The following is a 24872-nucleotide window of genomic DNA, read 5'->3' on the forward strand; positions in this document are numbered from 1 at the left end:
AGTCTTTCTAGCTTAGTCATTGCACTAATGCTCAAATTCAACTCAATTGTCCTACAAAACAAGCAAAAATCATTCACATGAGTTAATAATTCAAAGTTAATGCTTTTTAGCCAAATAAAAGATTTTATGCTTTTGACTAGATATAATAGTGATTTTAGTTCTTTAAAACATGAATAACTATGAGTTTATCAAATCATTTCCAGATTTAGAATATTGCTGTCGTCAGCAATAAAATTAAAACAAAATTATGGGAAATGAGATGAGTTCATGTGCTCAATGAATTTTCAACAAGTTAATCAATCAATGTCAAAATCAATGAAACATTCAAGCTTAATGTAAAAAGATAACGAGGCACTAAATCAAGCAAGTATTCACAATCCACAAGTCATAGAATTGTAATAAGAATTCTCAAGACAACACCCTTTAATTAGGATTTTCAATTCACTCACACTCAAGTGTCTGAAGGTATGTGTTTCACTGAAACAACACTTCCATAGGCTTGGTTATACTCTCACTCTACACAGTCTCAGTGGTATATAGTAGATCATGGGGTCTTTTATTAAGGCTGTAATGTGGCCTGGCTAAAAGGGACGTAAATAAATGGGAAAAAAAAGTAGCTATGAGATTAGAAGTCAGATTTAATGAGGAACAAGTATCATTGCATAATGTAACAATCCGTTACGTATCGGTAATGTTAACATTGCATATGTTATTAAGCGCAGTTACAATCACAGTAATTGAGTTAATTAAATTACGGGTAAACTTTTTCCTTTGTTACTTCCTTGTTGTAAACCATTAACCATTTCCGTAATCAATTATAACCAACACCGTAATTATAATTGCAAAACTCGCGAAAGCACAATACTTATTCTTTATAACCCCTCCGAGCAATACCATCAACTCTGGGTTATAAAACAACATCTTTTTCAAATCTGCAGTGAGGTAATCGATTACTCTCCTTGAGGTAATCGATTACCATCAGGTTACTGTAGAGGCAGAAGCTCAATTTTGGCTCCCCTGTTTTGGGTAATCGATTATCATACTCAAGGTAATCGATTAATGAACTAGGTAACCGATTACCATCCTCAAGGTAATCGATTACCATCCTCAAGGTAATCGATTACCAGCCCTCACAGTGGCTGAAATCTGCGTTCCCTGCTTTAGGTAATTGATTATCGCCTTGAAGGTAATTGATTACCCTACTGGGTAATCATATTTTGACAGCTTTTTGACTTCAAAAGAAACCAAGTATCTCACTCCTAACACTTTAATACTAAATATAAAACCTGTACAAATTACTAATGTAGGCCATAGACCCTTCCATCATGCATAAACCTTGTACAATGTATCAATTACAAGATTCACCATTTCATTGCCATTTAAACATCATATGGCCAATTTACATCAATAAGTTCCAAATGCCTCAAAACATAATATGTGGCCATGGACAAATCTCATGCTCACCAAAATACCAATATACACAAGAGACATGAAATATACATCAATTACAAAAGACTTGTAATCTAATCATGAACACCAAAAACATAACAATATCAACATGCAGCATGTTCATAACCTAGTCCAAAATACTAGATACAATGCTGTGTGCATCAAATATAACTCTCCAAATTGCTATGCTCTCCATATGCACACCCTGATCAACTTCTTCTATATGCAGGCCTTTTGCCCGAAGATCCTCCATGCTCACTAGAACCTGAAATGATGCCCCCAAACGCAGGGTGAGATATACGAATATATCTCAGTAACCTAGAGGTTCTGGAGATTACTCCGCCCCATGGCTCACTCAAATGTAAATCAATAACATATTACAACAACCAAAAAGGGATAAAGCAAGAGATTTAGTGAAGTAGGGATGCATAGGGAGTAAAAATACGATGAAGCTGGAATGGTCGATGCCAAAGCCACGCAACATCTGGCCTATTGGCCTCGGCATATAGCCTACGGGTTCTCATCCAAGGAAGTGTTGCCAGAACATCAACCAAGGCACCTTTCCATCCATATACACCCGAGACATTCCTAGAGTGCTCCTCAACGGATAACAACTCCATGACCCCAGGTCAACTGGAACTCCCTCACGGAGACCTATCCATTGAAAGTCCGTAACGCCCGAAGGCAACAGTCTACTGGCCAGAGGCACGGTACATCCTATGTACCCACTATACATACATATATGCATGAACATGTTATAATACATCATTAACATCCACCTCCAACCACTACCTCAAAGGGGCATGGTGGAGCACACACGGAGACTAACCCCAGTACCAAGGGATTACCTCAAGTAACTCCTTCACAAGCTCCGCTTCCTTGCTCCTCAAGAAAGCTCTCCAACGTAAGCTCCAAGCTCAATCTTCCAGTATGGAATCCGTGAGAGGAAATCTGCAAGACCATATACAATATGATCAATCAATAACTTGCATAGCAAGTAATTTAATTTCATAACAATAATACCCAAACCTATCCACTTAGTCCTAAGGGCTATCTTACATTTATTTCAACTATTCCACTCATTTTAGTCATTAAACTAACTCACCATTCCACCATTAATGCACCAAGGCATCAACCATTGATTACACAATAACTTTCACATCATTTTCCCCAAAATTCCCTATAGGTCGATGGGTTCCTCCTCAATCACATAAGGGGATTTTCAACTATTTTTATATGATTTAACCATCATTAATGATCCTCATTAATATCCCAACGACCAACCATTAATTCCCAACCATCACATTTATGATTCTCAAGACAATTCCCATCATAAATTGCCTAAGTTACTAAACACATCTCCTTAGATTTTTAATGCTTCAATCATCATTATTTATCATTCTAAGCATTAAATTCCAAAGAAGCAACATCATGAAAAGCCTCCAACTACATCAACCAACCAACACATACACTTAAGTTTAACCAAAATGTGATCTCTTCATAAACCAATTAAGAGTTGGAAAACTTACCACCAATAGCTTCCTATGGTCCAAGGGGATGATTTCCAACCAATGGATCAAATCAAAAGAGCACAAAAATCCCCCAAAATAGCCAAATTTTCGTGGCTGTAAATGGGGATTATATCCTCACACAATGCTCCTCACAAGATGCACTCTACATGAAAGTCACTCACAAGATTAAGGGGAACAACTTTGTAGTTGGAAGTTTCTCTCAAAAGTGTCTAGAAAAGGAGATGAAAATCAAAAAGCCCAAAGCTTCTTCAATGGCCAAGGAGCACGACGGTGGGGAAGAGAAGAGGAGAGAGAAACTTCAGATTCTTGTTTCACACTTTGCCTATTCAATCACATAAGTCACTTAAGTGGGTCCCACATGTCACTTAACTTTCTTAAATCATCCATTTTAACCCACAAATTCATAATCTACATATTTTTCTCATTCACATCATATTTTTACTTCCTAGAAATACTGATAATGCCAAGAGCTGATAATGCCTGCAGGCTATTGATTCAACCAACTCAGTGCCTTGTCTTTCAATGAAAATTGGAACAACCTTAGACGAATAGCTTCATTAGACACACCATTCATCTTTACAGTTTCACCAATCAACAAGAATTTATCAAGATGAAGGTGATGGTCTTCTACATCGCTTCCCCCAAATTGATTCTGTTTGACCAATGAAAGTAGTGCCGGCGTGATCTCAAAATTATTTGTAGCAACTGTTGGTCTTACGATGCTTGATGTGGCCTTGGTGAAGTTTGGAGTCAGAAATGCATCCATCAACTCCTCTTGGGGAGGATTATTTTCTCCCATCGTGGCTACCACTGTTGACTGTGAACTAGAGGCTTCTTGTTGCCTTCTTTCCCTTGCAAGCTTTTTGTTTCTTTTTGCGGTTTTCTCCATCTCTGAATCAAATTGCCAAGACTCGGTGTCAGCGGTACCTCGCATAAACTAGAAAATAGAATAATTAAATAAAAACTAAAGCAAAATAGCAAAAACAAAATTAAATAACAGAAAATAATGGTCCAATGTAAAATGTCTACAGCTACTACTAATGTTGAAATAGAATCTCCGGCAACAGTGCCAAAAGCTTGTTGTGAACTCGGCAAGTGCGCTGGTCGTACAAGTAATAAAGTGCATGAGTAAGAGTATCGTTCCCATGAGGATTAGATTTTCAAGCACTAGTTCACTATTTTTACTTAAGTTGGACAGTTTGAATGAGAGATTTGATTTAAAATTAATTAATAATTAATATAAAAACAAGAACAAAATGCAAAATCAAATATTCAAGTAATTAAGAAAAGCATAGTTAGGGATTTGATTTCCCCCAATCTCCCCTTTATGTTCTGAATTAAAACCTTAATTAATCGCCCTTTTATTTTGCCAATCAATTCATCTAATTTAGTTACTCAATCCCTTGGTATTCTAATCCTTTACTCCTTTAAGGGAATCCTAATTCCTTGATATTTATCAAAAGTATTTAAGCATTAAAATCAAGAATCATAAAAATGGTATAAGGATTCGACGATTTATATGTCTATCTCTAGATTTATACAAATCAATGATGAATTTACCAACCCCAGTTCATATAAACATCTCTATTGTCATACATGAACCATAGATCAGTCTACAGAAGATTGACTCATAGAAGCATAAAGAACAGACAAATAAAAGGGAAAATTGCATTAAAGATTAATTCAGAAACACAAAGATTTAATTGGGTTCCATCTAACCCTAACTACATAGAAAAACACTTTATATGCAAAATAAAACAGACTTGGAAAAAAACAAAAACATAAAAGCAGAACATTAAATAAACTGCTTCTGCATCAGGAACGATGTGTCTGTAATATTTGTGATGTTGAATAATGTTCATTGATCTTATTTGCAGTTTGAATTTCGAGATGGGATGGCTGTGGGAATTTCCTTGGAAGAACTGCTTGCAGCAGTCAAGTACCATGATTATGTAGGAAAAGAAAACAAATCAAAACGTGTTAAGAGAAACTCAACTACCTCAAAACCTGACTTGGACCACATTGGGTGTCAAGTATGTTATCATCCATGTTATATATTTATTCTTAACTGTTATTCTTCTGTATCTAATCAAAATTTATCAAATGCAAGAACATAAAGATAGAAAGCATTAGAGGAAAATAAAATGGCGGTTTTCATATGTCTAAACAAACTTTGCTAATTCTAAGGTTTGATTGCGATTTGTTTTGTTAATTCGCGACCAATGCTATCAATGCACTTAATTTTTTTCTCTTTTTTCTTCTTGGTCAATGGGTTTTCTATTACGACAATTCCCCATCCAACCCAAAATAATATGGCTGTGGTAAGATTTCAAAATTTAAACTTGTGTGCATATATGTGTTTCATATATTAGCCCAATTTTCGACAGATATTTGATTTGATGTACAAAGTGATGGTTGTGAGAAATTATTGCATTTCACAATATATTGCTGGGAAACTAACACGGATTTTGGGAAAGTTTAATAAGCTTTGTTTTTTTTTGCTTCTTCTCTTTGTGCTGCTCAACCTGCACGATACTTTCCTGCTGCAACACAAGAATTTTCAAATTCTACTGTCAGGGGGTAGAACGTATAGGATTGCTTTATATCACTTGTTCTTGGATTGGCAGGACACAAAATCATTACTGGCTGTGGACATGGTTGAACATCTTAAGAAAGGAATTGGATCCGAAGGACAGGTTTTTTTCCCCCCCAACCTATTTTATTGTAATAAGGATTTTTGGCTTTCAGAATTATAAAACATGAAATCTTCAATTCAACATGATTTGCTGGATCTGCAGCCATTAGTTTACTGAAAAATAGACACAGGCAAGAATGCTTATAGTCAAACTTGATGTCATTTTTCACTTATGAATGTGTATCAAGGCATGTCTTACTGGCTAGGTGCTACGTTAAAGTTTGGTTAAATGAAGGACATTAATGGTTTGATTAATGCAGATTGTGCATATTGAAGACATATGTGCCAGAAAAGCCATTCACAGTGAGATCCTAATTGAACTGTCTGAGAAAATGAGATCTGCACTGAAGTGTATTGGAGTTTCCAAATTGTACAGTCACCAGGTATAAATTTAGTATGTGCAATTGGTGTCTTCACAGCTACTAGTTTCTCACTCTCAGAATCAAAGATTTTCTGCTACTTGTTTTACACAGGCTGAGTCTATACAAGCGTCCCTTCATGGGAAGAATGTTGTCGTGGCTACAATGACATCTAGTGGCAAGTCTCTTTGTTATAACCTGCCAGTTCTAGAAGTGTTGTGCAAGAATTCATCATCATGTGCTTTGTACATATTTCCGACAAAGGTTTGTTCAATAGTAAAACCTAAGTTCTAGTTTTTTTTTTCCTTCCCTGTGGTGTGGGTTTTTGTAATTGGATAGCTACATTTCATGTATGCAGGCATTAGCTCAGGATCAACTAAGAGCTTTGTCATACATGACAAAAGGATTTGATGCTGACTTCAATATTGGTATATACGATGGTGACACTTCTCAAAGTGAGAGGACATGGCTGCGTGATAATTCTAGGCTGGTAATCGAATAACTAATTTCTCCCTTTGACTGGACATATTCTCGTGAAATGTTCATCATTTTATATTATATTGCAGTTGATCACAAATCCAGATATGTTACACATATCAATCTTGCCCCACCATCGGCGATTTAGTCGGATTTTATCAAATCTAAGGTATTTTTATATGGAATATTTATCAACCATATTGGTTTTGCATTTGTATGTGTAAATGAATCATTTCAATTCAAAAGCTTAAGTTGTTAAGTGAGAGACATTAATGATTTTATATTTTATTTCTTTAACATGCCCCCTCATACAAAAGTTCATTGGGTTCGAAAGGTGGGCAATGAATTGATCCACCTATTTGTGCTAAGAAACTCCACAATATTAAATTATTTATTAATAGAATGGGGGCTGTAAAAATCCAACTTTAGACCACGTAGTAATAGAAGCACTTTGATACTATGTAAAATGAACAATTTCAACTCAAAAACTTAAGTTTTTAGGGGAAGGAAATTAATGGTTTTATATTTTATATTGTATTTCTCTAACAATATGGAATATTACTTAATATTGTTTTGGGTGAGCTTAGAGCAGTGGTAACGTTACTACTTTGTAACAATACACGGGTTCAAATCAGGGAAACAATCTCTTTGCAAATATGCAAGGGTAAGGCTGCATACAAAGATTTTCCTCACCCCTATCCGCACTAGTCGGGGTTTAATGAGGAGTGGTTTTTGTGAGAGTTCTAAGAAGAAAAGGTTTCATTGAATCATATTCCAATAAGGAAAGGATACATATATAAAATATACACCATGTGTGATTAAAAAAGAAAATTGATGGGCCTGAAGTATGATGTAATAATAGTATAGGGGTTGTTATAGAGAGAGAAAAAAAGAGTGAGTTAGTTCTAGAATATTCTAAGAGGTTCGGATAAAAGGAGAGGAATGTGGGGGGTGAGGTAGACATGAATTTAGTATTGGTTTAGTGGGGAATTTGGGGATCTCTTGAAGCCTAGGGTTGTTGGCTTTGAGGGTGAGTTGAGGTCTTTTGGTGTATTCTTTCTGGTATCATTGTTTGTAAAAAGAGACTATGCCTCCATTGTTAATTAAATAAGTGCTGTAATTTTCTGGTTCCATCAATTTGGTATCAGAGCATCTTCGATTCCAGAGATGCTTCTGGTCTTTAAAAAAAAAACGGAGAACAGATTGGAAGTTGTGGAGCGACGAATAGGACGAGTGGAGGAAAAGATGGGGAAAATAGAAGAGTATGTTCGTCAACTAAAGGAAACAATTTTGGATTTTCTGGAACGACTAGATCCAAGGGATGAAGGATCTGGAACGCGAAGAATCGAAGAAACAGAGAAAAAGAAAATATGGAAGAAAAAAATGAAGAAGCTGAAGAAATCAAAACTGCCAAAGAATAAGATGGAGTTTGGAGAAGGAGGAGGAGGTATTCTGTCAGGAAAACAAATAGACGAAGAAAAAGAAAAAAAGAAAGAAAGGTAACAACAGGGTGCGTAGAAGACGAAGGAGAAGGAGACGAAAACGAAGAAGAAGAAGATGGAAACATAGCAAAAGAAGATGATGAAGAAGAAATCGAAGAAGGAGAAGAAGAGACCGAAGACGAAAAAGAAGAACAAGAAGAAGACAAATATGGGTCTCATTTCTCTATCGTTGGTGTGATTCCAGATTAGAAATTATAGAGACGGAGGAGCGTTTGCATCTCGATGTCTTGAAGCAGGTAATGCAGAAGCACAACCAGAGGATGGTGGGAGAATGTTCGAAGTGGGGTTGGACCAACCAAGAGTGAAATGGGTTACGGGTCGGGAATTGGATCTAAGTGTTATTCACAATCTGCTTTGTGTAATAAACCTGATGGTAATTGGGAGGGGCAACCCAATACTAGAGTTAATGAAATCATAAATGGGCCTAATTCAGTTCGTCAAAGGGGACTGGCCCAAGCTGGTATCGAAGGTCATAATCCAGGGTCGATTATGAGGAAAGCTTATCCATTAGGGTTAAACTTTTCTAATGACCTAAGAATGAAAGGGACAACAGGGAGTGCCAACACTGTAGGAAACGAAGGTCGAGATAATCCTAGAAGTTCGCAATATCATAGATTGAAGGTGGAGGAGTTGAATGACCAGATGCACCGAAAATTATGGGCCCATTGTGAGGGTCCTGTCTTCCCTGAACAGGTATGCCAAAATCCTCACCTCAACGTCTTGCTAGTTGGAATAGGAGAAATCGAAAGGGAAGAAGAGAGAGGAGCAATGGCGCTAGAGGGAGCAACAACTGAGGATGGCGGGCAAAAAGGACGTTGTGGGTCAAGATTTCACCGCCTAACACAAGAGGAGATGGACGATCGAAGTAGGCGCAATTTTTCTTTCAGGTATGTAACATATGTTGTTGGATGCTTAGTGAAAGGACCCATTCTTCCCTCAAAGGTGGCATATGTTGCTAAAGAACTTTATGACGTGGGTTGCTTTGAAATCTTCCTTAGTGACACAATTGGAGTTGGAACATCAGGAACTATAGGCTTTTGGCTGTAATGGTTGTTATTCCAGTAGAGAACCTTCTTGTCCGTTTCCATGACACTTACGAGCTATCCTTTTCTAATATTTTTGTGTCCCTCCAAATGGGGATTAGTACAGTGGGTCCCTCAAGATATTGTGTACATGCTGAATGGGATTGGTATGAAAACCAACATTGATCTTGGAAAGCTCATGTTGGCTGGGGACTTCATCAGGAACCATTTGGGGTGACCCTCTAGTTTTTTGGCTACAAGAGTAACTTGGTTTAGGTGCTTCAAACAAGGGACCTAGGTGGAAGTTCTCTCACATTGCCTATCCTTTTTCTTCACCTTGAGGAGGGCTTGAAGTATGATGTAATAATAGTATAGGGGTTGTTATAGAGAGAGAGAAAAAAGAGTTAGTTAGTTCTAGAATATTCTAAGAGGTTAGGATAAAAGGAGAGGAATGTGGGAAGTGAGGTGGGCATGAATTCAGTATTGGTTTAGTGGGGAATTTAGGGATCTCTTGAAGCCCAAGGTTGTTGGCTTTGAGGGTGAGTTGAGGTCTTCTGGTGCATATTTTCTGGTATTAGTGTTAATAAAATAAGTGCTGTAATTTTCTGGTTCTATCAGAAATGAAATAAGAAAAGGAAACTAATCAATCCTGAATAAAAACGGAAATAGAAACTGATCCTAATTGATTGAATTCCATCAATTAGGGATTTGACAAAATGTCTTAATGAATGGAAATAATCTTCAGATTTTCTACAGTTTTTATTACTTAACGTATTGTTATTTTAGAGAGGTTTACTCTTTCTTAACTAATTAGGTTTGTGGTAATCGATGAAACTCATACTTACAAGGGAGGATTTGGATGTCATACTGCACTTATATTAAGGAGGCTCAGGCGACTCTGCTCACATGGTTTGTGGAGCTTCAGGAAATGTTTTCATATAAATTTTTCGATTTAAATTTAAATGGAAATTGGAATACACTATTGCTTCCACCTGCAGTATATGGAGCTGTTCCTTCTTTTGTTTTTTCTACTGCAACTTCTGCAAATCCTCGTGAGCATTCTATGGTAAATATTTCTTTGAAATAATCACAATTTTACACACTTAGTATTACATCTTTTTGAACATGCTGTTAGTCACATGTGTACCTGATCTTTTAATACAGGAATGTTTTGTGTTGTCTTTTCTACGTTCGGATTATAAGGCTGTGTCGTAATCTTCCCAGAATTGTTTTACTGCTATACTTAGATTAAAGCATGAATTTTCTATGTTCCAGGAACTAGCAAATCTATCAACACTGGAGCTATTTCAGAATGATGGAAGTCCATCTGCTAGGAAACTTTTCATCCTTTGGAATCCTACTCTGCGTCCAAAAGCTGTGAGTTGAAGTTTTAATGTTTTTATGAAGTTATATATAGTGTTAGCTAAAGACATAATTTTACAAACTAAACGCTGTTGCCACCTGGCCGCAGATCTTGAAGAAAGCACTGTTTGCTATGGGTACTGATGAGTTGGCAGATGAAAGTGCTAATTTTGTTCGTTCAAGGTGATAATCTCCATATGTATGAACTTGAACGGTGTAACACTTTGCAACTATTGATGTTGGTGTATGCAGCCTTATGTTAACCTGCATGCTTTACTCATTTGAAACAGTTTCAGATTGAATAATGTGTGTTATTAGCTTAAGATATTATTAGATGGAGGCCTAGGAATGATTTTACATCTCTAACATTTTATCTCATGCAAGAGAGCCATTTAGGCTTAAGGCATGGTCAATGCATAGGCCCATTTGACCTTGGGCTGATATTTAATTTTGTAGGAAATTAGAATTAAAAATATTTCCGTTTTTTATTTTCTATTAATTAGTGGATAGGACTAATGACTCATTGCTGAGTCATCCTTATTAATTCTTTCTTATTTTCTCTTGTATAAATCTCTCTATCAGTGTAAATCATTGTGAATCAATATAGAAAAAACAATTCTTTTTATTTCAATGGTATCAAGAGTTGAAGTGATTCTTTATATGGTATCAAGAGCAGGTTCGTTCCTACCCTAGATCTGCCACCCTCCAGGCTAAAACCAGTTCAAAAATCATCCAAGAATCATCCAAACACAAACCAACCTCTTCCAAATCCCAGAAATCATACCTACAGATCTCCAATCGAAAAGGTGGAGTAACCATTGAACTTAGAAGGCTCCGACAAGTTGAACGCCACCGGACCCATCGCTGTCAAACGTCCCACGCGCCGCCACACGTGCGGTCACTCTCCGGCGCGTGTAGCCCACGCGCCACCTTCCCGGAATTTTTTTTCGACGCGACCTGCCAGTTCATCTCGTCAGCTCCTTCTCTACCTATTCCAGTGGTCAGATCTAAAATCAGAGCAACTTGATTTTTTGGTCCATGGTCAAACCTTTTCTCTCTATTCATGGCTTCCTCAGATCGTTCTTCCTCTTCCTCATTTGCCTCAAATTTGCAGTCCTCTGGAGACAACTTAGGTATGCAGATCACTAGTCACCAGTTGAACGGTAAGAATTTTCTGCAATGGTTTCAATCTGTTAAGTTGGTCATCCGGGCAAAAGGTAAGATGGGTTATCTCGAGGAAAAAATTAAGAAACCTGCTGAGGATGCTCTTGATTATGAAAATTGGGAGATTAATAATTCTTTGGTAATAGCGTGGCTGACTAATTCCATGTAACCACAGATTGGCCAAACCTATTTGTTCTTCGATATTGGCAAGGAGATTTGGGATGCTGTTCAACAAAATTATTCAGATCTGGAGAATACCTCTCAAGTCTTTGAACTGAGAAATAAGTTGAGAGACTTTCGTTAAAGGGGTATGACTATTACTAAATATTTTACTGCACTAACAAATTTATGGCAAGAACTGGATCTTTATTATGCATCCGACCTTAAAGGATTGGAAGCTAATACCCAGTTTAAAAAACACTTGGAGAAGCAACGACTTTATGATTTCCTTGCTTGCCTCAACCGAGATTTTGATGAGGTTCGTGGTCGAATATTGGGACAGCGACCATTACCCTCACTTGCTGATGCCTTTGCTGAAGTTCGGAGAGAAGCTAGTAGACGGTGAGTTATGTTTGGAGAAAAGGAGTCAATTGATAAGTCTGATGATATGTCTGCATTGGCTGCCAAACGTACAATTGACCGTCCCTCTGGAGAATCAAAATGGGATGGTCGTCCATGGTGCACCCACTTCAATAAAATTGGTCATACCCGTGAGAAATGTTGGGATATCCACGAGAAACCTGCAAATTGGAAGCCAAAAGGACAAAATAAAGGTCGTGCATATCAGGTCTCTAATGATGACAAGGTTGATGAGTCTCGTGCACCCTCTGACTCTGATGGTGTATTTCTTAGCAAGATTCAGTTTGAATAACTTCAGAGACTTTTGACTCAACCTCCTAAGGCCACTAGTAATGTGGCCCAGCAAGGTACAACTTTCCATATTGATAGTCAAAATCATTGGATCCTTGATTTTGAAGCCTTATACCATATGACAGGTAATCCGACCTTGTTTTGTTCTTACACTCCATACTGTCTGAACCCTCTCGGGTCAAGATTGCCGATGGCAGCTTCTCCCAGATTGCAGGACACGAAACCATTAAACTTTCTAAGTAGATTAATTTAACATCAATTCTTCATGTTTATTCTCTGGCTTGCAATCTCATTTCCATTAGCAAGCTGACTTCTGAGTTGCATTATTTTGCTAAATTCTTTCCACATGGTTGTGTTTTTCAGGAGCGGATGATTGGCAGTGCTTGAGAGGATGATGAACTTTACTACTTTGAGGAGGATGTGTGACTCATGAAGCTGTTTTTGTGGAAAAAGACTCTATGTTTCCTTTTGATTCATGTAATGATGTTATGCTGTGGCACCGGAGGCTAGGCCATCCCAATTTTATCTATTTTCAGAAGTTGTTACCAAATGTATTTATTAATAAAAGTCCTAGTTTTTTTTCTTGTGATATTTGTCAACTTGCCAAGCATACTCATGTTCATTATCCTTCTAAAGCTCATCATGTCTCTTCCCCATTTTCTTTAATTCATAGTGACATATGGGGTCTAGCCCGTGTAAAGAATATTTCAGGTGCTTGATAGTTCATTACCTTCATTGATGACCATTCCCGAGTTTGTTGGGTATACCTTCTAAAGGACAAGTCAGATGCTGCATCCATTTTTAAAAAGTTTCATGCCATGGTTCAAACCCAATTCCAAGTTCCTATACAAATTCTTCGTACAGATAATGTCAAAGAGTATTTTAACTATATTCTTGGAGAATATATTTCCCAACATGGCATCCTTCACCAAAGCTCGTGTCCTGACACACGCCAACAAAACGAAGTTGCTGAAAGAAAAAATTGACATCTCCTTGAAGTTGCTCGGGCTCTTATATTCACTATGAGTGTTCCTAAATATCTTTGGGGGAAAGCCGTTCTTACTGCCTCTTACCTGATCAATTAAATGCCTCTCTCTCTCAACTTTTAGTCTCCTCTTTCTAGTCTTTACTGCACCTTCCCTTCTTTCCGAGGCATCTCTTCCCCTCTCTCAAATTATTTGGTGTGTCTTTATTCCGGTGTATTTGTCCATATTCCCTCTCATCAACGGTCTAAGCTTGATCCTAGGTCTCTCCGGTATGTCTTTATTGGTTATTCTCCTACTCAACGTGGCTATAAGTGTTATTCACCCTTTCTTCGTAAGGTCTTTATCTCTATGGATGTCATCTTTTCTGAGACTCAACCTTTATTTCCCTTGACTTTTCTTTAGGGGGAGTCTATAGGAGCAGATGAAGATCAGTCATGGGAACCTACTGATGCCACAGTATTACCTCTACTATTGAAAACAAGGGGAGCTTCAGAATCCTCGCCATAAGGAGCCTCCTCAAAGTGGGGACATGTTTATAGCAGGCGAAAGTCTCAAAGTGTGAATAACCTAGATCCTTTACACTGCTAGGATTCTGAACTAAGTTCTAGTTCCAGCACCCCAACACTTGAGTGCCATGATAAAAATGATCTACACTTGCCCATTGCTCTCATAAAAAGTACTCGATCTTGTACTACTCATCCTATTTCTAATCATATTTCATATGAAAAGTTGTCCCGAGGGTTCCATGCTTTCAATACTATGTTGGATAGTACAAAAATACCGAGAAATATACATGAGGCTCTCAATGATCAAAAATGGAGGGATGCTGTCCTTGAAGAAATGAATGCTTTAGAAAGAAATGGAACTTGGGAGATAGTGACCCTACCAAAGGGAAAACAGGCAGTAGAATGCAAATTGGTGTTTACAATAAAATTCAATGAAAATAATAGCATCAACAGATACAAGGCAAGATTGGTTGCAAAGGGGTTCACGCAGACTCGTGGGATAGATTATCACGAGACTTTTGCTCCAGTTGCTAAAGTCAATACCATCCGAGTTCTCTTATCATTTGCTGCCAACCTAGATTGGCCTCTGCAATAGTTAGATGTGAAGAATGCATTCCTAAATGGTGACTTACCTGAAGAGGCCTATATGGATTCTCCACCTGGTTTTGAAAAAGGAAATGGATCAGTGTGTAAACTAAAAAAGTCTCTATATAAGTCTCCATTTGAGATTCTGGTGATTTGCGCAATTCCATTATTTGAGAAACAATGGAATAAAGCTGCTGAATGTCATTGGTGTAGAGGTTTGTAGCTTCCTCCCTTACGTCATAGCAGGTCTCAAAAGGGATGAAAATATCTATAATTGTCGGATCAATGGACTGCCAAAGGATACTTAGCAGTTGAGCATCATCCTTTTCCCATTCAGATGTCTGATCCTTTGAAATATCGGCAGACTTAGTTGTGAGATGTTTTCCGTACCACTGACCCGTAAACCAGATCTTAACTGAGGTAGACCAGGTCTTGTAAGTAGAAGATCCGGTCAGTTTCATCATTGTAATGAATGGGGTAGTACTGGAGATGACGCCAGTAGTGTTTTTGGACGCATTACTTGAGCCCTCCATCACAAAAATAAAAGAGATGACCAGATAAAAACAAGAAACAACAAACTCACAAGAAATCGCACAAAAATAATTAAAAAAGATGTCCAAACAATGTGTTTTTCGCCGATATCTTCTTAACGGATGGGACCCACAACGAACGGAGACCAGATCTGGAAAGAGGAGAGGAAGGCGAGCTGATCTATCTTGGAATGGCCGGAAAAATACGCGTGAACAGTGACAATACGGACGTGTGAACAGTGATTGTACGGACGACGTGAACATTGTCTGTACTGAGGCGATGAACAGTGTCTGTACGGGGCAGCGGTAAACAGTGTCTGTATGGACACGATGAACAGTGTCGCGCGAATAGTAACATCAATGAACAGTACACCCGCGTGAACAATGTAGAAACAAGCCGGAGGGACGCACGGCGTAAAGGAAGGAGAGAATGCCTAAGCAGTGGGCTTAGGGTTTTAGCGGAAGCGATAGTTCCCAGAACAAAGGGCTCTGGTACCAAATTATAATGTATGAATGTATTGTATTCAATTATATATTAAACTATACAAAAGTCCTCTATTTAAAGAGGTTAAAAGACCTAATGAGCCAAGTCCAAATAACCTGCTAGAATAACAGAATAATAAAAATACAATACTATTGAATACAATATTATTTCTAACAATTAGAGTTAGTGCATACCATTATATCAACTTAACATGTTGTGTAGAAATGAAGAGTGGTGAATAATGATTTTTTTTTTGGGAAAACTTCAAAAAGCCCCCTGTAACTTTATTTATAATCATTTATCCTCTTCCCAAAATTTTGAATCATTTACCCCCTTGACTTAAAGTTTTTTTATCATTTACCCCCCTAAGTGATAAAAAAAATTTAAGTCAGGGGAGTAAGCGATAAAAAAAAATCTAAATAAGGGTGTAAATGATTCAAAAATTTTGTGAGGGGGGTAAGTGATAATTAAGAAAACTCAGGGGTTTTTTGGAAGTTTTCCCTTTTTTTTTTTTTAAAGAATTGTGCACATTTATCTAGGGTTTGTAGTATTTTTAAGTATTTTATTTTAAATGTCTTGTGCCATGTTAAATTTGCAGCCCAATTGTGGATGTTTCTCGCCTTTTTGCAGAAATGGTTCAGCATCGTCTTCGTTGCATCACATTTTGTAAATCACGGAAACTTTGTGAGCTTGTTTTATCATATACGTATGTCAAATCAATTTCATGTACTTGTGTAGTTCAGTAGAATCAATATTGTGATAGGATTGTTTGTTTTTCCTAGATTCTGGTTTTGATCCATTTTGGAATTCAAGTTTATTGCTATTTAGTTGTTAAAAATGGAAGATGCTCATGCAATTGAATCGCTGTAAATAAAATAGACGCGAGATTCTTCATGAGACAGCCCCCCATCTGGTGGATTCTATATGTGCATATCGTGGAGGCTACATTGCAGAGGTCAATTTTACTTCTTTTTCTCTGGTTTTAAAATAGAAATTTAATTTGTGTCTGCGCATGTAAGTTATCTTCTTGTTTATAAGCATTGTCATGTGTAATGTAATACCTTGTTCATGTAACTGATACACTTGAGGACTGCAAATTGCTGAAGTAAAATGCTATTGCGCACTAGGAACAAATTAGACTATGATTTAATCACTAGTAAACTCCTTACTTTATGTGATTTTCATATTTGGTCTTTTTCCTTACCTTTATCATTGCCAATATTTATATATTTCATTTAATAGATTATACCTGGCTTTATTACTTATCTCATGGTAAGCTAGGATAAATAGAAACATATATATATATAAAAAAAAAAAACCATTAAAGAGGTCCTCACCTAATAGCTTAAGCTTTTGGGTTGAATCGGTTCTTTACATGGTATCAGAGCCTCGGTGTCCCGGGTTCGATCCTCACCCCCCTCTCCCATTTTCCTTGTGAAATTTCTTAGCACAGGTAGGTTGGGCCTGATGCGTCATCCACCTTTCAAGCCCAATGAGCTCTTTTGTGAGGGGGCGTGTTAGAGTTTAATATAAACCATTAAAAAGGCCCTCACCTAATAGCTTAAGTTTTTGGGTTGAATTGATTATTTACAATATATAATGTGAATTGTGAACATAAACTGTTAGGGACTTGGCATGAATGATCTTTAAAAATATTCTTTAGCTATCCAACAAAAAATACAACATATAGAACTTTCATGGGCTCCAGGACCTAGGATATTAATGCCGAAGCAGTAAGCTATTGGCTAAACAGAAATAAGAACAAATACAAGGATTGTGAGAAAACACTATTTCTCTTTTCTTAATTTTCTTTAACCAAAAACAACTTAATAACAATAGGGTTCTCCAAGCCTTAAATAGGCAAAAATAAAATAACAAAAAAAGTAAATAACTATAATCATGCGCAATCAAAGGAGATAACGCACAATCAACGCACACTCAAACATAATCTAAAATAACAAAAAGGAAATAACTAGCAATTATTAAAATTCTCTAAAGAAAGAAATAAATAATGAAAAAGTCCAATCCAAGCGAGTCAGCTCGGGTGCATCATTCTCTTCCACTTGAAAAAGATTCGCCCTCGAATCTGCTTCGTCTTCATTGATATGAACTTCTTCAGGTGGTAACTCTTCTGGTACAATATCACCAAATTTCCTAATTAAGATTAGGACTTGAAAATGCAATTCTTTGATATTTTTGGTATATTCATTTGTAGTTTGGATCAATGATCGCATCTGTGATCCGTCGTAGGAAAACTTTGTCTGATGTACCAGCAAGTCCCATTGCCCTTGACGATCTCCAATTAAGCTTTTACCAAAAGCTAAATCTTTATCTCCATGGAGCATAAGGTTGTTATGCTCGTTGTCCCCAAATTCATAATACTGCTTGCAAACTAAAGACTTCTTGGATGCAGGATCATTCTGCATGATATCTATGGGTAGAACTTTATCTTTGTAAGAGATATTAGAATTTCTAATAACTGACTTCCCATCGGAATCACTACGAGAGATTTCTTCCACCTCTGGATTCTCGTCGTCTTGCTCCCAATCATACTTATCATAGATAGGGAACTCGTCATAAATTGGAGCATCCATAATAGGATTCTCATCATCTTGCTCGTCATCATATTCATCATAGATCGGGACCTTCTGGTCTTTTGTCAAGTCTATGATGTCAAAGACCTTTTCGACGGTGTGACCCGTCGATAAACTCATCTGTATGAGTGGTGCCCTCGAATTCCGGGATCTCAATCTTCACCCCAATATTAGCAAAAAGGATTGATTTCGAGGTTGACTTCGTCCTCGTCGCTCCTCATTCCAATTCCAGAATGAGTTTTTGCTCCTTTCCTCCTCATGAGATGATCTTTCAGATTCCCTTCCTTCATCTGACTCGTCCAACTGTGTTTGGGCAAATAGTTGTTCGAGCTCCTGAATTCGCCTACCATGTTCTGCCAATGTAGCAGCCATTGCTACAATTATGGTGTGTCGTATGTCAATGTGTGGTTGTTCGCCGTCGTCGTTAAGGGTGTTAACATGCCCTCTACCGCCGCCGTCGCCTCGACCCCGTCGTCCACGACCTCGACCTCGACCGCCATTGTTCTGTTCAGCCATTTATGTGACAACCAGAGCTCTGATTACCAAATAATGCCGAAGCAGTAACCAATTGGCTAAACAGAAATAAGAACGAACACAAGGATTGCGAGAAAACGCTATTTTTCTTTTCTTAATTTTCTTTAACCAAAAACAACTTAATAACAATAGGGTTCTCCAAGCCTTAAATAGGCAAAAATAAAATAACAAAAAAAGTAAATAACTATAATCATGCGCAATCAAAGGAGATAACGCACAATTAACGCACACTCAAACATAATCTAAAATAACAAAAAGGAAATAATTAGCAATTATTAAAATTCCCTAAAGAAAGAAATAAATAATGAAAAAGTCCAATCCAAGCGAGTCAGCTCGGGTGCATCATTAATGATGCCGAAAGCGCATAGAAAAGTGGCTAAACAGAAAGTAAGGATTTCACAAAAGAGTAACCCTTCGGTTCTCAATTTCTAATTATCAAATAACAAAATTCAACTCTTAGAATAAATAGATGATACTTAGAAATCTGAATCTGAAAATTTTGTTATTTGATAATTAGAAATTGAGAACCGGAGGGTTACTCTCTTATGAAATCCTAACTTTCTGTTTAGCCACTTTTCTATGCGCTTTCGGCATCAGATATATTGTTGCTGTTCTTAAGAAGTTGTTATTGTGATCTTCTGTGCTGTACTCACTTCTTTACGTTTATAAATAGATGATACTTAGAAATCTGAATCTGAATATTTTCTCTTTTCTCATTCATTTATAAATGTTTACAATATTTAGACTAATGTTAGTAAAAAAATCAAGAGTTAATGGTGGTGGCTCAACCACCTTCGGCCTTATTACACACGGTAGTTTTGTATTTATTAGCACTCTCAATTTGATGAATGAATATTTAACATGCTTGCTAGTGTTGTCTTGAAATCTCTCGGTGGGAAATCCCTTAGTCAACACTTAAGCTAATTGAAGTCTTAAGTCCCTTAGTCAATGTTGAGATATATAGTCCCACATTGGTTGAATGAGCAACTAATATGGAGTTTATAAGGCCTTGGGCACTCCCACCCCTTGAGCTAGCTTTCGGAGTGGTGTATCCCAAGGTTCCTTATATGGTATCAGAGCCTCGCCGCCCCCCACTTTCTCTTGTGGACTTTCTTAGCACAGGTAGGCTGGGTCTATTGCATCTTCCACTCTTCAAACCCAATGGGCTCTCGTGTGAGGGGGCGTGTTGAGATATATAGTCCCACATTGGTTGAATGAGCAACTAATATGAAGTTTATAAGGCCTTGGGCACTCCCACCCCTTGAGCTAGCTTTCGGAGTGGTGTATCCCAAGGTTCCTTACAGTCAACACAAGCTAATTTAAGTCTTGAAGGGATGTATGATGCATAAATCAACCTGCTATCTAATTTCTCCTTGATGTGGTGGTTGTGATCTCAATATGTTTTCTTTTATCATGTGAACTAGATTATAAGCTATACAAATGACATATTTATTATAACATAACAACTCCATAGGTTCTTCATATTTCACTTTCAAGGCGTCTAGTATAATTTTCAGCCATAGAAGTTTACAAACACCTTGAGCCGTAGTTCTAAATTCTGCCTTTATGCTTGACCGAGCTAGCACATTTTGTTTTTTACTGATCCATGTTACTAAATCCCCATAAAGAAACAAAGAATAGCCTGAGGTTGATCTTCAGTCAGTAATGGATTCTGCATAATCAACATCAATATACACTTCTATGGAAAGTTTTTCATCTTTTTGGAATAGATATCATCTCCTTGGCATAGCTTTAAGATAATGGAGAATTCTGTCTATGGCATGTAAGCATCTCCCCTTAGATCATGCATGAATTGATTGCATATGCTAAATTGGTAAACAAGCATTAGCTAGTCCTCCTTGGCTTGAGGCAATGAAACCCGAATTTAATGATTTGTTGACTAACCATACTTGGACTCTTGTTGATTTGCCTCCTAACACGAAAGCTATAGGGTTAAAATGAGTGTTTAGGGTCAAAGAGAAACCAAATGGCACCATTAACAAATTCGACTGGCTGCTAAGGGTTCACCAACAGCTAGGCTTTGACTACAACAAAACATTTAGCCTTGTTGTACGACCAGTTATCATTCAGATAATGCTTACACTAGCTCTCACTAATGGCTGGGTTCTAAGACAATTGGACGATAACAATGCTTTTCGTAACGGGGACTTGGAGGAGGAGGTGTATATGGTCCAACCCCCTGGTTTTGAAGATTCAAATAAAAGGCTTGATTGTAAGTTAAATAAATCTCTTTATGGCCTAAAACAGCCCCAGAGCATGGTTGAAAAGCTATACACTTCACTAATAAGCGAAAATGTTATTGTGTCATACCACAAGTTGCAAGGTTTATGTTTTTCGGATTCATTTTAAAAAGTGATGGGGAGATTGACAAGGATGTATCACATGATTCCAACTAGATGGATGAAGGGCAAAAGGAAAAGCTCCAGTGTACAAGGCTTCTTGACTTTGTGAGAGTAGGGGTAAGGGTCGATTTTACGCAACCCCACCCTTGCATTTTTTTTGCAAAGAGGTTGTTTTCCAGATTTAAACCTATAACTTTCTGGTCCTTACTGCTGCCCCGAGGCTTGCCCTCAGGACTCAAACTAGATGGATGAAATGGAGAAATTGTTTAGTTCATAACTTGTGTTCCTAACATGCCGATCAAACTCAAGAAAATCCTACCATAGTAATGAATGTTGGGCAACAAAGTGCCAACTAGATCAAAGCATGAATGTAGTGGAGATTAGAATGATGAAATGGACATACAGAAAAATATAGGATTGGGAACAAGTTTTTGAGACAAAGTTGGAGTAATACCTCTTGAGGAGGAGATGACAAAAACTTTGCTAAGGTGGTTTGGTCGTATGAAATGATAACTTATAAGCTCAAATGACAAAAGTGTATAAAATGGAAAAAAAAAACTTTTGAAAGAAATGCAGGAAGATGGACGGACCTACGAAAACTTTAAGAGAAACCATTAAAAAGAGCTTCCTATAAATGGTTTCACTGAAAATTTTGTTTTTGATAGAGCCCAACGACGTCGGTTGATCTATGTAAACATAATTGTTGTTATTGAGTTGGGAGTTATACCTTCTACTCTATCTGCATATTATTGTAATCTTTCTTATGTGGAATATACCATTTATTTTAATGTTCTTAATGTGGAACTTGGCATTATTGATTGGATTCTATGTTTACCCTTAGTTCAATCTTTTTTTTTTGTGTTATTGAAGCTTGGAAGCAAAATCAACCTTCCATGTAAATTAAATTCTGGTTGACTATTTCTTATTTCAATCCATTTGTAGTGTTCATTCTTTTGTTTTGTTTGATTAACAGGCCGATCACCTGAGACTTAATATTGGCTGCTGCTTCACATTGACAGGAAAGAAGAAAAATAGAGAGTGCATTTTTTGGCGGTCAAATTTGTGGTGTTGCTGCAACTAATGCTCTTGAGCTGGGTATTGATGTTGGAGAAATTGATGTCACTCTGCATCTTGGATTTCCTGGTAGTATAGCAAGGTATTTACCCAGTTGCTTTGATATTCATATCAAATTAAAGCTTTTTAATAGCTACTTTTGTGTGCAATTATCTAATTTCCTTTTCATTCTGCTTCAAATCTTTTATACTTCTAGTTTGTGGCAACAAGCTGGTAGGGGTGGAAGGAGAGATAGACCATCTCTTGCGGTCTATGTTGCATTTGGTGGGCCTCTTGATCAATACTTCATGAAACATCCCAGGAAACTTTTTGAACAATCGATTGAATGCTGTCACGTTGATTCCCAAAACAAGCAGGTTCTTAACTTTAGATTAATTTTTTTCTAAGATTATTTGTATCAAGTTTTAACAAATGGAGGGGTTTATGCTTATTATGACATGCTTTGTTCAGGTTCTTGCGCAACATTTGGTCTGTGCAGCTCATGAACACCCTCTGAGTGTGCAGTATGATGAGCAGTATTTTGGTTCTTGCTTAGAGAGTGTTTTAATTTCTCTAAAAGCTAGAGGATACTTGTGTTCTGATATCTCATCTGATTCTTCTTCTAGAATATGGAACTACATTGGTCCTGAGGTATATGAGATTTTTGAACAAATTAGGTTTCCATGTCTTTCTTTTCTAGTTGTCTTCTTCATTATTGAGCTCTATGAAATATTTGGAGATTGTAAGATTACTAATTTTTCTTGTTTTTTCATGGTACCTTCTCTGTTCCAGAAATTACCTTCCCATGTGGTCAATATCCGAGCAATAGAAAGTGTAAGATACAGTGTCATAGATCAGAAAAGAAAGAAAGTCCTTGAAGAAATAGAGGAAAGCAAGGCTTTCTTTCAGGTAGTGACTTATACTTACTGATATATCTGGAAAAAGGACTTTCCTACCTTTCCCCATGAAAGGGTAATTTGTCTTCTGCTTGTTCTCACTACCTCATAAAGTATATTCATGTTTACTTGATTCAGGTATATGAAGGTGCTGTGTACATGTGCCAGGGGAAAACCTATTTGGTTGAAAAGTTAGATCTATCTATCAAGACTGCTTTCTGCAACGAGGCTGATCTGAAGTACTATACAAAGACTCGAGATTACACTGATATTCATGTCATTGGGGGTAATATAGTATGTAATCTCCAATTTGATAAAGATTTTTACATTTTGTTTAAAAAGTTATAACATGTATATATAGTTATATTATGGACATTAATGGTTCTTGTTCTTTAGACTTGTGCAAGTACATGTACACAGATCCTTTGGAAAATTGTTCCTTCGTGACCGAAAGGTCACGGGTTCAAATTCGGGAAATAAAGATAAGACTGCATACAAGGATTATCCTCGCTCCAATCTCACTAGTCGGGGTTTAATGGGGAATGGTTTTACTATTAACTTTGGTTTAGGCTTAAGTGTTAGTGAAATGAAAACTACATGTACGACCTCTTTCCTAGAACAAGGGAGAGGATTGCAACGCTCAATTTTTTCTAGAGATGATACATACTGATGGATCAATTGAGTCAGATACTACTTTAGGATGCCATGGCAGGAGCAATAACGGTTTCCAAGAATAATGCTGATAGGATTAGATTACCCTATTGAGTATCTAATATGTTAGTGTTAGTGTAATTGAATCAATTTTCACCATTAAACCAAGAACAATAGCCCCCGTTGATACTGTTATATTGAGTATCTAATAAAGTTGTTGCTCCCTTTTTTTTTGGTGAATAATACTGTTATTGAGTCAATTCCCTTTAGTCCTATTGTTCTTGGTTTAATGCATTTTCGTTTTAGTATGCAATTCCAAGAACAAAACTAAAGGGAGCAATAACTCTATTAGTGTGTTAGTGTTATTGAGTCAATTTTCTGGTGGTTGATACTGTTATATTGAGTATACTGTAAAGCAAAAGAGGACTGTTTCCCTTAGTTTGTGAATAATACAAGTGTGCAATTTTCTTTTTAATGCTCTTGGTGCCATCAGTATGTACCTTGTTCTGTTTAGAAGATTAAGATTAGGATTAGGATGTTTTGCTTTTGTTTTGAAAGTATTTCTGATTAGGATAAAAAGTTAGTTTTGCTTTCCTTAATTTTAGGAGCTAGTTACTAGGATGTTGATTTTCTGATTTTGCCAGTTCTTATTTAAGAAGGGCAATAGCGCTGGTCATGGTATATATGGGAAGTCAATATTGTTGTCATACTAGGCAAGACTAGAAGGAATACTACTTGGCTAAGACGCTTTAGCTCTTATATTATATCTTCTTTGTATTGCATCATTTCTATCAATAAATTCTCTCCTCTTTTTTTTTTTTTTTTTTTTTTTTTTTGTACTAAAGAGGGGCAAAAGCCCCAAACAAAACAAAAATTACACGACGCGAGAACTTAAAAGATCTACAGAAGCATCCTGAAGAAGGAGCTCTAACAAAGGAGAAGGAGGAGAATGATAAACAATAAGATTATTATCATCCTCAAAATGCCTAGAAGCAAACCAGTGAGCACATCTGTTATTTTCTCGAAAAGTGTGGACCCAACGAACATCCCAATCTTCAGCAAGCCATTTGTGAATACGGGAAACAACCTGAGAGTTTCTGTGATTATTGCTCCCTTCTTGGATAGTGCTAAGAGCAATTTCTGAGTCACATTCCAACTCCACTCTCCTAGCACCAGTACCCTAGGCCAGCTCTAAGCCTTTGAGGATACCCCAGAGTTCTGCATCAAGAGGATTACAGAAACCTAATCTGAAAGAGAA

General features: G+C 37.1%; 1 protein-coding gene across 6 annotated transcripts in view; it reads left to right on the top strand.

Annotated features, from left to right (window-relative positions):
- Positions 1-24872, top strand: part of LOC133295696 (uncharacterized) — a 47236-nt gene that overhangs the window by 6134 nt on the left and 16230 nt on the right. For 4 of the 6 annotated variants that reach the window (XR_009749388.1, XR_009749389.1, XM_061494549.1 and 1 more), the window contains exons 5-21: positions 4859-5014; positions 5609-5677; positions 5937-6059; positions 6150-6299; positions 6394-6525; positions 6602-6681; positions 9851-9945; positions 10035-10102; positions 10312-10413; positions 10508-10581; positions 16122-16229; positions 16403-16478; positions 22034-22170; positions 22285-22444; positions 22539-22718; positions 22860-22976; positions 23102-23257. Coding sequence is in view for 4 of the 6 variants with exons in the window: in XM_061494549.1 (XP_061350533.1) it covers positions 4859-5014; positions 5609-5677; positions 5937-6059; positions 6150-6299; positions 6394-6525; positions 6602-6681; positions 9851-9945; positions 10035-10102; positions 10312-10413; positions 10508-10581; positions 16122-16229; positions 16403-16478; positions 22034-22170; positions 22285-22444; positions 22539-22718; positions 22860-22976; positions 23102-23257 (1983 nt within the window). In the remaining 2 variants the exon portion in view is untranslated. The remainder of the gene's footprint in view (positions 1-4858; positions 5015-5608; positions 5678-5936; positions 6060-6149; positions 6300-6393; positions 6526-6601; positions 6682-9850; positions 9946-10034; positions 10103-10311; positions 10414-10507; positions 10582-16121; positions 16230-16402; positions 16479-22033; positions 22171-22284; positions 22445-22538; positions 22719-22859; positions 22977-23101; positions 23258-24872) is intronic. The other 2 variants (XM_061494550.1, XM_061494551.1) reach the window with 1 other exon arrangement.

This window comes from Gastrolobium bilobum, unplaced genomic scaffold, assembly GCF_033153095.1.
Source record: "Gastrolobium bilobum isolate Gb01-03AN ecotype WA unplaced genomic scaffold, APGP_CSIRO_Gbil_v1 utg793, whole genome shotgun sequence".
NCBI lineage: Eukaryota > Viridiplantae > Streptophyta > Magnoliopsida > Fabales > Fabaceae > Gastrolobium > Gastrolobium bilobum.